Genomic DNA, 17,835 nt, shown 5'->3' on the forward strand with positions numbered 1-17,835 from the left:
TCCACTTCTACAGCTGTGCTCAACTGAAAAATGCCATCTCTGACTATAGTGATATATTTCTTTGACATATTGGATATGAGACATAACTGGAAGTATCCAGTATTACTGTCTCTCCACAGCTGAATGAAGTCATTTGAAGTGATCTTGAAATCTGCTTATTAAAAACCAAAGCATATTTCTGAGTACCATCAGCATGCCATTTAGGTCAGATTTTTCCAGTAATGACTTATGATTAAAAGCTCATCCCTTACAAAAAAGACCATTTAAAACAAATAATGGACACAAAAATCCTTAAAGGGATAGTTTTGGTTTTTTGAAGTGGGGTTGTATGGGGTACTTCTCAATAGTCAATGTATATAACATACAGTAGATGGTGGTCTGCACACCCCAAATTTTGGAGAAGTAGGCTGGAGTCTGACAGGGAACATAAGCAATGTACTGCAGTGGATGGGCTCAGCAATACAGCTTATTTCAGCCACCCTAAAAAAGGATTTGGAGCATTTTAGAAGCAGGGTTTTGAGACCCGAGGATTACAATAAAGAACCACTGTAACACAGAGATAACATTTTAGATACAAACTAGTATTAACTCTATGTTGCTCGCTACAACACACATCAGAAATGATGAACAAAATCACAAAGAAAAGAGACTGACACTGTTAACACAATGACAGCCCCAGGCGTGAAAACAATGTTCATAGAAATAAAGTAAGTTTTCACCTTTAGGACCCTCCACAGCACTGGTCCACCCGTAAAGGTGGTGTAAACTAGACTTCTTCCTGAGACACAGCAGGCATGTAAAGGCTGTGCTTGACATCGTTCTGACTCAAATTCATTTTGTTGAACCTTAGAGGGTGGGAAAGTGCACGCCTTTGAAGTTTAGTAACCTTAGCAAAGTCCCATCACAGCAACACCTATATTCTCATGCTCTTTGACTACTTTATTATCACTAATATTGACAATATTTGCAAGACATCTCTTAAAGTTTCTGTATACAATATTCTTAGCATTATTACAGCAGCAAGCCACTATTTGCTGAGTAAATGTGAAGATATAGTGAAGTCAGAAGTCACACTACTTCCCTGTGTTGTACTCCAAGATTCTCTTGCTGTTGTAAGGTAGTCAAGCTGTGGATGCATTTCATTTTAGTGCATGTGTGTCTCACACTGGCTAACTCACTGCTGCAACTTGGTACTGCGCTCAAACTGTGAATATTGCTATTTGGACGTCGACACATTAGCGTAGCGGCTCCTTTCTACAACAAGTTCCACAACACTTTAGCTCCAAGTTGCTGCCTCAGCCACTTACATGTTAAGAAACAGGTCCAGCCAACTCATACATGCAAAACTTTGCATAGGGCCTGTTTAACTTATGACGTTTCCATTTTTCTTTTGTCAGTTTAAGACTGATTGGCATGGTAAATTGTTAATGGGCAGCATTTATATAGCATTTCTCCAACTGAGCAGACAAAGCACTTTAGAATTTGTAATTTTGCATTTATGTTGCTGAGGTGGCCATCAGGAGAAAGTTGGAATTGGTGTCTTGCTCAAGACACTATGATATGACAGGTCAGGACAAGAAGACAATAAAGACTGAACCATCAACCCTACAACTACTGGACGAGATCTCAACTGGTGACATGTTAATGGCACATGCTGTAAAAAAAAAAAAAAAAAAGAAAAAAAAACAATAACGTGAACTTTTGCTGTGAATACTGTGATCTGCTGATAGTACTGTACAAGAGAACTCAGAAATGAATAAGTGCTGTTTATGATTCATTCCTGTGTTGTACTACTGACTGTTTAATGATATGACTGTTATTGTGGCCAATATGATTATATATTGAGTTATCCTATTATTCCCATTAGTAATACTGTTGTAAAGCATTTCTCTGCAGTTTTTTTGAAGAGTTATAGTGCCTTTTTGAAACAGAAACTAAGTTTCTACTTTCTCCTCAAGTGAGGCACAGCAGGATGCCTTATAGGTGAGAACATTTTTTTTTTTTGTATATACATAGTTTTATATGATATTCTATAAACTGAACTGGTCAAGGATCAAGGATTCATTCAGCATGGCTGCTAATAACAACAAAGAGGACAATGGAGGCAAGCAATGAAGAAAAAATAAAACATATATATCTTCTCACCGAAAACGTTTTTTATTTGCACCATGTCACCAACCTGAAACTCACACTGCAGCTGTGACTGTAACTGAGAGCTTGTCTGCAAAGTGCTCTCTTAATCAAAGTTTCAAATAAACACAGTATATAACTCCTACCGTGAGCTGAGAGAACCACAGCAGATTCTCGTGTATGGCATTGACACACCAGGCCTGAGTCAGTGCCAGCAGCCCCGCTAATAACAGCCCGGCTGCCATGGAAACACGCTGTCGCCAAGGCCACCGGGGAAGAATGCCTGAACCGGAACAAGTACCGGATCCTTCATGCAGAGAGACCTGCTTAATGCCCTCCTGTGAGGCATCAGACCGTTTTGTCCCCGACATCATGTCACTGCTGCATCTCCCTTCAGCTGCTGCATCCTGTGAGAGGCCTGAATTATGTTGCAGTTTGCTCAGCTTTGCTCTCTTACGGAGCTCCATTGCTTGAGAAAACGGAGATTATCAATAAGTTCTTGGATCCTTTGATGAGCTGAATTCAGGTAGATAAACAGCATGCTCCTGGGCTGAGCCATACAACTGATCCAAATCCATTATGGCAATAAATGTAAATGCGGTGTGTTTTTTCTTTTCTTGAAGTCGGTCCAAATAAATTAGCTTTTTAATCGCTTCACGTTCCTTGCCAAAGGAAATATGCAAAAGCTTTCTCCGAGGGAATGAGCAGCTAGTTTCTTTCCCAATCCTTCTTTTGAGTTTGCTCGAGGCAAAACAAGCCTTGGCTTTTCACCAAGAACTCTGATGAGATGGCTAATCCTCAGTTTAAATTAAGGTCAAAGAGAATAGGCCTAGTTAACAAGTTCACACATTGCTCATTACCCTGAAAGCTAGCTCACTGCTCAGAAGGCACCGATCCTCTTCTCTCTGTTTCTCTCCGTTAACATTTCCTCTTCACGGCTCTTTGAATAACTCCCGTCTCTCTGATGGTGCTTGAAGAATCCAAGTGAGGGTCCGTCCAGCGTTGGCCTTGCTCCGCATTTCCTCTGCTTTATGTCATCCAGAGCTTTAACAAGGACTGACATCTGCCTCCCCTGAACTCCAACAAACACGCAGTAATCTTTTTCAACAAATCAGCAAAGTCTGAAGAGAAAAGCAAGCCTAAAGACTGAGCCACAGTAAGTCTACTAACAGGCTGGGCTGTAGATAACTGGAGCAGACAGAGGGAGGGAGAGGAAAGACAGTCACTACTGGTGACCTCTTGTCTATAAAAGCACACATGCACACAGGAAAAGAATAAGATGGAATGGGGGTGGGGACAAGCGAGGGGGAACAAGTTGGAACGTCATTCGGAAAATGCGGGGAACATTTGTCAAAGGGTTTGTGGATCTGGAACCGGCGTCAAGCCGTAAGCACATGTATGATATAAGCTCTACTCTGCTCGGGGGCCGTCACAAACATGGCTTCACACCTGATGAATTAAAGAGATCGGATTACGTCCAAAACATTAGAAAAGTGGTGTGTGTGTGTGTGTGTGTGTGTGTGTGAAAGAGACAGAGAGAAACAGTGTGAAGAACTTGATAATAAACCCTGCAGGCCCTTTGACCTGAGGCTAACACTGCTACCACATTCCCTTTGCAACACACTGGCTGAGGAAGCCACATGTGAGATTATTAAAACCAGTCCCCTTTCAGTTTAACAACAGCTTCTCCACAGACTGCCAACATTTTGATACCATCAGTCATGTAGGGTGAGGTCAGGCGGCAACAACCGCCAAGTACAAACACCAAGAAGACAGACTTCCAAACTCCCAAATTACTTTCCAGCATGTTTCACGGTCCTTTCCATTCAACTTGACCTGGACACACTTAGGAGAGCAAACGTGTGTGTGTGTGTGTGTGTGTGTGTGTGTGTGTGTGTGTGTGTGTGTGTGTGTGAGAAAGTAAGTGGATAGGTGCAAGTGAGAGAGAGAGAGAGAGAGAGAGAGAGAGAGAGAGAGAGAGAGAGAGAGAGTGACAGTGGATCTCTGCAGGCGGGAAATAAAATACAAAAAATCTGAACTAGCTGAGGGAGCAACAGTTAGAGGTTCAAGGTAAGGTCAAACTGCAGCCTCAGCTGACATAACCACATCATCAACACTGTGATATATACTACAACATTTGGTACAGCTGGAAAAGTGCACGAGTGGTTCGCTGGACAACATAGCACATACTGCATTTAGAGCATGGTCACATTATGCTGACTAAAAAGGAAAATATTTCTTTTTTCCATAATGTTGGCCCTCTTTCTACACTGAGCTGGAGGTTTTTGCCCTCCAACACAAGCTTTAAAATTGTCACATATGGGATGTACACCAGTAAGGTTAAAAAGACAAATGTTTACAAACTGGCCGACAGCTCCATCATGTCAAGAGCACTTTATCCTCCCTCTCTACAACTGCAAGACTAATGGACCTAATATGCCATTCACATTGAAAAAAAAACCTTTGCTAACCTAAAAAAAGTAAGCTAGCTGGAATATGCTATTGCACAAATTTGATTGGTACACACAGCCCCTTGTTGGTTGAAGACAAAAGTTGAGCAAGTTTGGACTATTTTGTCAGATGATCAATTGTTTTGCGACTGAAGCCTTTTGTGTCAGCACCCCTGCTGAGTCAGTGCAGTGGCCTCACTATAATGATTGAGAGTGTCGTCTGAACAAAGCCCAAGAGCTGCATTATGCCAAAAGATCAAGCTCATAAAACTTGTTGGGGGGGAAGGCAGAGTGAAAAGTTGGCCATCATTTTGGGGGAGATGATTCCGGGGACACAAATTTTCCAATCTATCCTGGAAAACATTCATAGTGTTGTACTCGCTTTGATCAGCTTCTTTTCTCACCTCCACAAAACTAGTGGACTGGTGACTGTGAATGCTGAAATGTCTATTTCGGAAAGTTACTAAAATTGTCAGACAAACCCCCAAGCAAACTAACATTAGAATGCTGTAGGAGGAGGACATTTCTGAAGCACTTTGATCGTCCAACAAGCAGTAACGATGAAATATACTTGGGTCTTAACTGGGGTTGGGCACCAAAACCCAGTGCCAATTAAGCTTGGGCGGTATGTAGTATTCCATACCTTCCTAATATTTCACTCGGTTACAGAAAATATGAAGTTAAACGCAGAAGTGCAATGTGTGTACAGTTTTGGCTAATTGTCTGTGAATAAATGCTACAACTCCTCAAGATCCAACAAGTTCCAGTTTTTTTCTTCTCACCTGCTGATTAAAGTGAAGAAGATCAACTTCACTCCCTTAAATTAGGGAGTGAAGTTAATTTGACCAGGCTCCCTTAAGGTGGACTGTTAAGGTAGACCAGCTATTGTAGTGAAAATCCCTGCAGATAACAGATAACTGAGACATGTTTCTCCTGAGTTGGGGAGACAATTATTGATCCCAACTCAAAATGTATTTTTCTGTTACTAGTACTGCAACTGTTATTCAGTGTTCAATTACTGTAGTTGGATTTGGGTTTTTTAATTATGTGTATTAAATGAATTTGTCGACAGAACCTATTTCAAGGTCCCCACATATGACAAACGGCCACATAATTCATTTTATTTCACAAAATGTATGAAACATGTAGGTTTAGATCACAAAGACATAAAACATATTGCAAATGTAAAGTGCAATTACTTAAAACTGAGCAAATAAAGCAATGAAATCAACTATGTGCATATTATTTCTTCAGGATTATTGGAATAAAAACACTGCAAAGGCGCAGCATGTTAATAGGCCAAATAATACCTAGAACAGGGTAATAAAATAGTAGCTGAACAGCAGCCTTCAAAATAAAAGCTCTGTGCCAAAAATTCACTGTACTTCAAAATAAAGTACCTAGTGCCTTTTTTTTACAAATCTGACATGTTCTTGAGTCACTTATGGCTAATGGAGAATGGACCCGTGACCCACCAACTGGGAAACACTGCTTTAAACTGTCAAGAGTTAATTTATTGTTCAATTTCAAATTCAAATGTGGCTTTCCTCAAAAAAAAAAGCTCTTTGTTGTGTCGTTAATGGTCATTTTGTGTTTGTTTTCGTTGTTTTCAGGCACCATTTAGGCATTGCCACTGTATCAAAAGTATCAATTTTGCAACGGCATCGGAAAAAATTTTATCATTGTCCAACCTTAGATTTAACGGTTTTCCTATTATTTGGGCTTTTTAGTGTTGACAGAGATCCTCACTAAAATAGCCTCATGTGGACCCACATTGCTTTGACATGTAAACAGCATTTTCACATTCAGCCAGCTCTGTGTGAGTGCTGTCTTAGACAGAGGCTTTGATAGCATTACCAGAAGGGAACACTGCACACACACACATGCACACCCACATGTGCGTGCAATGTGCGATGATGTCAGCCAGGAGCCCACTTATATGAGAACATTTCAGGGAAATGTTCGCCAGGCCTGTAAAGTGACTTGCATTTATTATGAATGAAAGCATCTGTCTGCTCCTTCCCTTCACACTCACACACACACACATACACACACGCACGCACAAACCAGGATAGGACCGCAAACTGTGTTGGTACAGATTGCTCTCAATTAAGTGGATGTGCTGCTTTGTCTCTCTGTGACAAAAACTCACAAATTATCCTGTGCAGATTGCCTCTATGTGGGTCAAGATGTGTTGCACATTTGCATGAGAAACAGATGAAGCACCTGGCTGCCGGTTACCACCGACAGATGAGACAAATTTTGAGTTTTGGAGAAATTTTGGAGGGCCTGCTCGCTTAGTTGTTTTGTTTGATTTCCAATTCTTTTGTTCTACACAAAAAAGGAAAGACCATTCTGTGATCAGGACAATGCTTCTACAAAATCTGAAGCAATATCTGCAGAAAGAAACTCAACTGTTATCCACTGCCACTGCTGTTGCTGCAAGGGACAACTGCTATCGGATATGTTCACCCTTAAGCACCGTTAGCAGTGTGAGCACAGCTAGTGCTGCCAACATTGTGAAAAATGCAGCTACTACAGCAGAAATAAATATGTTTACAGTCTGGTGCAAAAAAGACAACAAAAAACGGGTTTGGTCTCTATAGCTAATTTCAACATTCATGACAACTGTACAGGGGCGAATTCAAATACCCATAGGATGAAATGATATGAACAAACCAGGTGTAAAATATTACTAAGGATTTATCAACACGTATTGCTGGAGAAACTAACATACGTTACAAAAGGAAAGCTGGCAGTTTTTGAGAATATCTTAGGGAGCTTCATGGACTTTTTGAAACAAAATGTTAATTAAGACCAATAAAACCTAAAGACAGGAGTGGGGTCTGGGCAAATCAGAAATATGAATATAAAAGATTGCAGCCCATGTAATCTTCAAGATTTCTACACATTGTGACGGCTGTAACATCTGTTACTGATCCCAGTATTAATAATTATTATTATCATGATCATTATCATTGCCTATTTTTTTTTTGTTTGTTTGTTTGTTTGTTTGTTTTCGATTTGCCTTTTCATTTTAAGGTTATACCATATTTGCTGCCAATACTATTTTGTTTACATGTATTATCTTTTATAATTGGAAAAACCCCTCTAAAGACAGTGTTTTTAAAACAAATGTAAAAAAAATAAATAAATAAAGGACTTAAATATAGCTAAACTATTTACACTTTATTAAGGCTAAATGTTACCCATATCTGACCCTTAATGAGCCAGTTCACAGCCTTAGATCCTTGGGTGGGGCCCTTCTGGTTGCTCCACAGTTGAGGCTTTAAAATTAAAGGCGACCGTGCCTTTGCTATCAGGGCCCCTCAGCTTTGGAACCACCTGCCCGAGGAGATAAGGCTGGCAGAATCAGTGATTTCTTTTAAATCACTTCTTAAAACCCATTTTCATAGACTTGCTTTTATGTGATGTTGTCTATTTTCATTTTAATTTTATCTTTTAATTTCTTCTTTATTCTGCCCTCACCACTACTCACTTATGGCTGCAGAAAAGTTTATTTATGTAGCCGTAACTGTCAGGGTTTCCCCCACATTCATTTTTTTGAATGCCTGCCATGATTAAAACATCTGCAGCAGGACCATTTATTAGGAGCGCTATATATATTATTGCAACACGATCTTAGACTGGATCTGAATGTTGGAATTTAAACCTGACACCCCTACTTATGGTATTAACCTTCAGAGCCATTTTGTTACAAAAATGAATCCTATAGTATCGTAACTTCATATGCAAACCACACAACATAAGACCTAACCAGGACACACCGTGTGACCTGCATTCCTTTCAATGGTTGACTCTTTCATCTACCAAAAGAAAAGACTATTACTGCACCGCTAAATTAGGCAAAAACAAAAACAAAAGATGTAAATGAATGTTCATTTACATTTCGCCCCAGTTATGATTCTGACAGAGCGATCTGTTCTGCCATGTCAACCACATCGCAGTCTGCTATGTATATCTCAGTCTGAACGAGAGCACTGGTGAAGCTTTGGAAGGGGGATTTAAAAATGACATCACTTCTGGCAGGGCACAATGTTCTGTTGCTGTACAACAAACACTGAACAGACTCTAAAAAGGTCTGTGTAACCATCAGTCGTCCCGGTGTTTTAAGACTTCATGTGGTTCATCTGAAGGCCTCGAAAATCAATCTGCTGTAGCTCATGGAAAAACAATCATCCCACTTCAGGATGAAGTGTTTATGATGTGTTTTAACACCAAACACTGGTTGAGGGGATGTGTCTGATTGGCACTCATGTTGCAGCTACATTTCCTTTTGAGATACGCAAAATATGTGTGTGGAATCTTTTCAGCTTTTAAATGTTAAAACCAGCAGAGATTTTCCATCTGTGAATATCCACATCTGTGATATGGTTGGTGAATCTCACAAATGGATGTCAAATCCTTAGATAACCTCCACATAAAAGTGCCAGGTACATCAATCCACCCATCTCTGCTGCTTCTTAACAAGCGCCTCATAAAAGACATAAAAGGCTCCATGTGTATAACATTTCCAGATCTTTCTCCTGAGCTGGCACAAACTCAGTGTTCAAATGTCAGGGAGATATACAGGCAGTAAGTTTACAGTTCTTACTAATCCACTGAGACGTCTACATACTTATTATGTAACAGCATCAGTGGACAAAGGACTTGGCAGCAAGTCATCAGATAATGATTGGTTATAAATATTTACGTAATATTTATGTTAATATTCACAACTCTGGTAAATAGCAACACTAATTTGCTCCATTCCGGTATAAAGAGCAAGTCATAAAATTTGCGGACTGTACCTAATAAAGCTCTGTATGTCAGTTGTCATATTTTAAGACATTATCACCCCCACAAAAAAAACAAAAAAAAACCACTCCTTATTAAAAAATCCTCACTTTGAACAGTCATCCATTAGAATTCTTTAGTTACTTTTCTTAATAAATAGAATTACTTTAATGAATAAATGTAACATATGGTGCTGTTAGATTGCTCATAGACCACCCTGTTAGTACAGGTGCATGTCTCAATTTGTGTGAGACGAGTGGGGGAGAAAACAGCTTTTTACTGCTGTGAAAAATGGTGTTTTTGAAAGGCTAAACGGCAATAAATATGTATTGAAGCAGAATATTTTTTAAAACTGGTTGAGCATGTCTATCTTTTTCAAAAGATTTTGACTTTTGAACCTCACAATGTTTTGGACTTATTGGCAATGTTTGTATCACAGGAGTGGGAAACAATCCTTTGCAGCCTCCACTGAAATTTAATTCTACAAATAATGTAAAACTAATAGTATTGGTGTAACCTTATCTTTATTTGCAACTGTGCAGAAATACCAGGTTTAAACTGAATGAATAGACATGCAGAAACAAAAAGAAGCTGTACAATATTCGAATGTTGATTTAGAAATCAAGTGTCATTATTATGAATGAAGCTTCAAAGCTTTGGCCAATTTGCTACAGCCCTACATAATTCCCCATAAAAATCTGCCAATTTTTATTTGTCCGGTCATGTTTGCTCCTCGGATGATGACCATGCCTCATTTTAGTTCAAACTGACTTCAGAATATACCAAAAATAACACCTGTATTATCTAGTCCAGGTGTTTCCAACTAGGGGTCTTTGAGTGAGTTCAAGAGAACCCCAGAAAAAAGGGGAAAGTTTATTTTCACTAATTCATTCACTATAGGAGTGAACCCAATGTGGGTAAGAGTTGTACAAGCAACTGCTCTGATTATTGGTCTTACGTTATCAACAGATATTTCCTCATCTTTAGTTGAAAACTAAATCTGTCTGGAAGTCTGGAACTAACAATCCAAATCTTTTCAGATGCAATATTTTATCAAATGGGGGTCCATGACCTAGTGTGTATCTCGTCAAGAGTCCTTGACAAGAAAAAGGTTGAGAACCACTGATCTAGTCCATATGTAAAAAAAAAAATAATTAATTAATTAATTAATTCAATAAAATCATTGGCCTACAGCTATGGCAGGTAATAGCCAATTCATTAGAATCATTAGAAGAACAGGGCAGATCATGATGAACCTGTTTTCTTGGTTATTCAGCTCTTGTATTTAGTGAGTGGTCAGAGTATTACTTATTGAAACTTTAAACAGCTCCCATGCAGTTACAAGCATTTGTCAAAAAAACAAACCTTCCAAACCATATATTCAGTCAGGAATAGGTACTACTACATTTTCAAATAGATGTGGCAATTTTACAACAGTGGACCTTAGAGGTTATAATAAAGAAAGAAAATATACAGTGCTGTGAAAAAGTATTTGCCCCCTTCCTGACTTCTTACTTTTTTTGCATGTGTGTCACACTCAACTGTTTCAGATCATCAAACAAATTTAAATATTAAACAAAGATAACCCAAGTAAACATAAAATGCTGTTTTTCTGTGAAGATTTTATTTGTTAAGAGAAAAATACTATCCAAACCTACATGATCCTGTGTGAAAAAATAATTGCCCCCCTTGTTAAATGATGAGGCAATTGTGATTAATCATATTATTGTGGAAAACTGAGTTCAATTCCATAGCCACACCCCAGTCTGAATGCTGCCAGACCTTTCAAATCAAGAGATCACTTAAAAAGAACCTGTCTGACAGGGTGAGGTCGGCCATATTGAACCCAAGACATCATGACGCGATCCAAAGAAATTCCAGAGCAGATCAGAAGAAAAGTAATTGACATGTCTCAGTCTGGAAAAGGTTACAAAGCCATTTCTAAATCTTTGGGACTCCAGCGAACCACAGTGAGAGCCATTATCCACAAATGGAGAAAGCATGGAACAGTGGTGAACCTTCCCAGGAGTGGCCGGCCTACAAAAAGTACCCCAAGAGCACAGCGACGACTGATCCAAGAGGTCACAAAGGAACCCAGAACAACACCTAAACAACTGCAGGCCTCACTTGCTTGATAAAAGTGTGGCCTTGCTTTGATAAAAAGAACATCATGCCAGCAGTGAAACATGGTGGTGGTGGTAGTGTGATGGTTTGGGGCTGCTTTGCTGCTTCAGGACCTGGACGACTTGCTGTGATTGAAGGAACCATGAACTCTGCTCTCTACCAACAAATCCTGAAGGAGAATGTCCGGCCATCAGTTCGTGACCTCAAGCTGAACCGCACTTGGGTTCTGCAGCAGGACAATGATCCAAAGCAAACCAGCAAATCCACTTCTGAATGGCTTAAAAAAAAAAACAAAATGAGGGTTTTGGAGTGGCCTAGTCAAAGTCCAGACCTGAACCCAATTGAGATGCTGTGGCATGACCTTAAAAAGGTGGTTCATGCTCGGGAACCCTCCAATGTGGCTGATTTAAAACAATTCTGCAAAGAAGAGTGGGCCAAAATTCCTCCACAGCGATGTGAAAGACTCATTGCCAGTTATCGCAAACGCTCGACTGCAGTTGTTGCTGCTAAAGGTGGTTCAACCTGTTATTTGGTGTAGGGGGCAATAACTTTTTCACATGGGTCATGTAGGTTCACATGGCTTTTTTTCCCTAAATAAATAAACTCTGCACTTAAAACTGCATTTTGTGTTTACTTGTGAGTTATCTTATAAACTTATATTTAAGTTTGCTTGATCTGAAATGGCTGAGTGACAAAGGTGCAAAAAAGTAAGAATTCGGTAAGGGGGCAAATGCTTTTTCACAGCACTGTAGATGTGATTTAAACAGTTTCTGCTTGTTTTCTTGCCTTTTGTCCTGATACAGAGTCAAGATGTGTTTAGACATAAAAAAAACAGCAATTTTATTGAATTCCTTGGGAATTGTACAGAATTGTACAGGAAAATGTGTTCATTTGTAAACTTAAAAGTTATGCCTTTTCCATTTTTTTTCAGGCTCGAATTCAGGATACAGGTAATGAAGGGTTAAAAATAAATCCCATGGGACATTATTTCACCCTTGGACCTGGCAGAATCTAAAAATAGACACTTCAAGGATAAACAAAAAAACAGGTGGCAAAAAAAATCCACCCTTTGAGCGTGGACCTAATTTTCTGTCGAGACTAATAAGTAAACTGTACACTACATCGTGGCCAAAAAACACTGTGAGCTTTTTCTCAATCTTGAGAAATAATCAAGTGTTTTACACTGACTAACCTGTTCAACTACCACCACTAGCCAAGTGTCTTTACATGGTTTAGACCAGAGAGCAGCATGAGACTACTGCAGTTCCTTGAGGCGATGCTGGTCTGTTGGTAAAGTCAAAACTCTGATCGTGAGCACATGATGTACTCTTGGTAAAGATCATGTTATGATTTTTTTTAAGGGATAGTTCACCCAATAGTAAAAACAATTTAATACACTCAAGGTCATCCTTAGCCCTTGTTATGAGCAGTTTCACTTGGGGACTATTTCCTTTCAACCGAACAACACCTGAGCAACCGTATCACTGCACAAAAAAAGGAGTGCATCTACTGCCAGCTCACTTAGCACCACTTATGAGCTTGTCACAAGCACAAGCCTCTTGTCTATGAGCAAACGCACGCTTCCTTCTGTGCGATGATATGGTTGGCAGATGTAGAAGGAAAATAGTTCCTACATGAAAGTGCTTACAACAAGGTCTCTGGATTATCTTGAGTAACCAGGTCATGATTTCTGGAAAAAGACACTGCTGCTGAGTTTTCCAATGTACTTTTTTGGTGCTTCGCTCACCACAAGGTGAGTGCCATCTAGTTCCACTATCCTGGAGAGAAGGCAGACATCTCTACAGCTGCTATCTCCAACATTCTGCAATTTACACCAAAACAATCTACACTGATGAATAACACTACAGTTAAGAAGAAAATATGTATTTTTTGACTTGGGGGTAAACTGTCTCTTTAAGCATCTGTTCATGTCTATGTAACCTGCTATAATATTTTTTGCGCCGTCACTGACAAAGAAATAAATGACAGTCTCATTGTCTAATCCTTATAATAGCTGACTGAAAAGCCAGATGTTAACAAGTATTAGTAGGAAATGGGCTACATAGAATAAATAACATTCATTTTAACCCTTTGATACCTGAGCAAACTGGCTTGATTTCTTTTAAAAACATGGCAAGAGGGAAACGAGCAATTTAACAAGAAATGGCTGAAAATTGGAAATGGCAAGAAATTGGTAAAAAGTTACAAGAAAATTACCCGAAAATAAGATAAAAGTTAAAGTGAAAAAAAACAAAAACAATTATCAAAAGAAAGTCCTTTTCTTCACTTTTTTTGTTTTTCCTTTTTCAGTGACATTATTTAAAATATATAATTCAGAGAATTTTTAAGTGCTGCCTGTAGTGCCACTGCTGTTGCTGCAAGGGACTGTTTTTCACGGCACACTTTTTGACTTGTTGTAGATGGATAAGCACAGGTATTATTAACAACATTAACTTTGACGAAAAGGCACAGCGACCCCTATTAAGATGGTCAAACATTCAATTGGATGTAGAAAATTAAGAGACACCCGACAACCTTACATTATCTTACTAGTTGTCTGTTTGAACCCCAAGGCACACCTCTGTAAGGCCCTCCTCACTGACTCCTTAATAGCAGCATCAACAAAATTCGAAGGAAAACAATGACTTGACCTAAAGACTGTAACAATTATGGGCATTTACCTTTATGTTGGAGAACCACAGGTCGTTCTCATGCAGTGTGGCCATGTAGATACAGCACAGCAGGCCAAGGCCAACAGACACAGACCAACCAACCGAAGTCCAGATTATCGCCCCCCATGACCAGTCTCCTGCGGGAACATAAACAAGTCATCAAAGGGATACTTTGCCGACTTTCAACCAGCTTTGTATCAAAACAAGACTAAATTAAAATGTAGTATATGGCTGAACCAGGTTCCCAACATTTTTCCTTCAGGGACTTCTTTACTATCACTGAGTACACTGAAGACATATTTTAGGGATATTTCATATTAAATTAAGAGAAAGGTTGACAATGGCAATGTGCCTGTGGCCCCAAGCCCCCCACTACGTCTGCCCTGCTAATAATAATGAGAGCTCAGCTTGAGCATCTGGATGAAACACGGAGCAATGTGTCCTGGTGTTTCTAAATAATTCCAGCCGAAGTCTGACCAAACCGGAAACTAAAACAAAATAGTCTTTAGAAGTCTAAAGAAGTCACTTTCCACTGCTGAATATCTGTCTGTTTGTTCATTCATACACTTTGGCGCTCCACTCTGTCTGTCGTACTGCGCTGCTGTCAGACAATCATCTGTTTGATCCACGATAACGTAACGCCGCTTGGTTGTCAAATACTCAGTTATATTCTCAGGTCAAAGTTGTTCACTGCATTACATGATTGTTCAACACTTCTGCTGTCGCAATATTTTGGTGTGAGATTTGTTTTGGTGTCATGAGAGCGTGAAACTGGCAGTGAAAGCGTGTGTCACACGCCAGGAGCATGAGAGCCAGCAACCCTGAAATATGTGTTAAAATGCAGAACAATACACTTAATGTTGGACACAGTCGCACAGTGGAGGGCAGCTGCTTTCTCTGGAGCTGTACCCACCGATCATTAAACACATCCTCCCTCTGCAGCGCCACTATATATTGGTAAAATACTTGTGTAGTGTCAAATGAAATTTGAATAATTTTTTTAAAAAATAAAACATGAGCAATATACACATTTTTCATGCAGGGCTTTTGTACCGATGACACTGAGATATAAAAGTGGGAAAGGCACAGGTGTAAATTATGAAGTGAATGATGGCTCAGTTCCACTTAGCGGCTTCAGTTTCAGGGTCCTCATATTGTGGATGCTGCAGAACAACCTTGTTCGATGTGACCACATCAGAAATAAAAAGTGTGTTCCGACCACACTGAAGAGATGATATCATATAGAGGGCACAATATTGTTTAAACATGGGGACCAGTGTTGTATTGAGATCTGTTCCCGTGTTGAATAGTGATTTCTCACTATTAATGCAAAGCGCACGCTCAGTGGTTAGTAGGGCTAAAGTGGGAGATCCAAATCATCAGTTGGTGACCCCTCAGCTGACTGAGACAGCTTCAGGTCAAGCGGTCAGGGGTGGAAAACAGGTTAGTAAACACTAGGAAGCAGCATGGAGGCCATTGCAAATGTTCAGTCTCTCTTTCAACCTCAGTGCAGACCAATTAGGAATGATGTTCGAGTGCTGCTTGACTGGAGACAGACGGTATTTTTTGACAGCCAATCATTGCATCTCGCCGATAAAGGGGGGCGGTGTTGTATTTCCATCACTGCCAATGGAAGTCATTCAGAGCTGGAGCAGATAAAAACCTGTGACTCCTGCAGTCATTTGACTTGAGAGTGAATTCCAATTGTAACCTTTCCAATGAAATAAAAAAGCCAGATGTTAAAAACCATTAGTGTTTTTTGTGCTGTGGGAAAGGGACTGCATAGTACAAGTAACTACTTTGAACCCTTTGATACTTGAGCAAATTGGCTTGATTTTTTTCAAAAACATGGAAAGAGGGGTCCAAGTAATTTAGAGAATTTTTAGGGAGTCTGAGGAAGAGCGTTTTTTAGCTCTAAACGTCACTTATTTCACAGAATAAAATTAAGGGTAGCTCCCCGGTGTGAAGACCTCTATTTTTTCACATTTTGGTTTATCTTGGATCCAGCACCCACTACGGGATGTGTGTGTCTTTTTGATTCTCTTGGAAATAAATCAAACCAATTTTATAAGGTGTCAGAGGTTTAAATGCTTTTGAAAGCTATCTGCATGCAGCACATTCAAACGTATGTTGATCCAGGCATTAAGGGGTTGATAGTTTCTTTTCTTTCTTTTTTTTATCTGTAAAATGCAGACAAAACACCTCAGTTCATTATGCATGATGTCCTCTGAGGTTGCAACTCAAGCAAAATTAAACTGCATATGCATGGGCGCAAAAGGTGTAGGAGTGCAATCTTTAACCAGCAGAGTGAGTTTTGAAACAGTTGTATTTCTTTGAAAAACTTTTCTTTGCGTTGCGCACCTACAGCAGGTCAGAGGCCAGGGTCAGATACAGAACACTGCCCTGGAGCTAGATCTGGCTCAAGGACACCTCAGCAAGGTGGATGGCTGCCAACTACGCTGACCCCTCGGTCAAAGGGCGCTTTCCTTATCACTAGGCCACATTGTTGCTGCCCCCTAAAACGGTGTATAAAAACCAGCTGTTGTGGGAGGATGGCTCACTCACCATGCAAGATCTTCTCTGGATGATGATCGGTGCAACAGTTGTGCTGTTGCGACTGAAACTCTGCACCCAGAGGGGGCTCCTTCCCCTTGCTGCCCTTCCTCTGACGCAGGGCTGTCATGTTGAAACACTGCAACAAGCAGACAGGAGGGGGTTGTGTCTGATTACGCACACAGATATGATTAACACAAGACACACATATACGCAGGCATGTGTCAACCCACACACTAACAGCATGTGCACTACTGCAATCTGAGCCAAAGCAAACAACGTTTGTTTTCCTTCACTGTCTGCAGACGTTCATTCAGTCTGATAGATGGGCTGGACAGGCCTGCTTACAGCGGCATTTCCTGCTCACGTCGCGGCCACAGTAACGTGAAACACCAGACCTCATCTATCAACATCGACAGCATCCACATCACCGGCAAACTCCCCGAATCCTACCGTGTTTAAACCAGGACGTAGCGTACGCCAAACAGCAAATATACAAGTCCCTTTATAAATATTAGGAAACTAGCAGTGAGGCGAACAGTGAGGCACACAATACCACAAACTACGACAAGATAGATTGAAACTCCTCTTGTGTAGCACACTTCTACAGCCTTATTATCATGAATGTGCATTTTGCATAAAGGCTCGCGCCCCGTTATGGACGCCAGCTTTTCTTTCTGTCTTGACAGCAACAAAGACAAAAAACGATTTGCTCCGACGATACATTTTTAAGCCTCACCCTCCTCTAGAGCAGCGGCTGGTAGGACGGTCCGACAGCTCTCTTCTACCTCCCTCTCTCTCCCTGTTTCTCTCTATTTCCCTCGCTCTTTCATTTTCCTCTCCTCTTTTTCCCTCCTGTTAGAATTTATCGGTCAGCTTCATACCGCACTACCGCGGGACAATACCGGAACACAAGAGAGCCGGCCTTCAAAATAAAAGTGTAAATTGTCACTTTTGTGAAGAGCAGGAGTTTGAAGCAGACGAGCGCTGGAAGGGACAGACATCTCTCCGGATGGCAGGGGACAATAGGACGAGAGAGGTGGAAAAGAAGTGGAGTCTCCCTTGTAGCTACGACTACAGTTAAACATATCAGTGGACCTATGTTTCTG

The 17,835-nt window shown here is 40.3% G+C and overlaps 1 protein-coding gene across 3 annotated transcripts in view; it reads right to left on the reverse strand.

Moving 5' to 3' along the window:
- dpy19l3 (dpy-19 like C-mannosyltransferase 3) overlaps positions 1 to 17,620 on the reverse strand; it is an 86,582-nt gene extending 68,962 nt beyond the window's left edge. For 2 of the 3 annotated variants that reach the window (XM_088081023.1, XM_042484511.2), the window contains exon 1: positions 2,277 to 3,358. In XM_088081023.1, the coding sequence (XP_087937149.1) occupies positions 2,277 to 2,597 (321 nt within the window). In that variant the 5' untranslated portion in view covers positions 2,598 to 3,358. Of the gene's footprint in view, positions 1 to 2,276; positions 3,359 to 14,182; positions 14,311 to 16,738; positions 16,866 to 17,465 lie in introns of those variants that run through there. The other variant, XM_042484517.2, reaches the window with a different exon arrangement.
- Positions 17,621 to 17,835: the final 215 nt, after the last annotated feature.

Source organism: Plectropomus leopardus, chromosome 1 (genome assembly GCF_026936395.1).
Source record: "Plectropomus leopardus strain MGB_pleo_1.0 chromosome 1, ASM2693639v1, whole genome shotgun sequence".
In the NCBI taxonomy this organism is placed as follows: Eukaryota; Metazoa; Chordata; class Actinopteri; order Perciformes; family Serranidae; genus Plectropomus; species Plectropomus leopardus.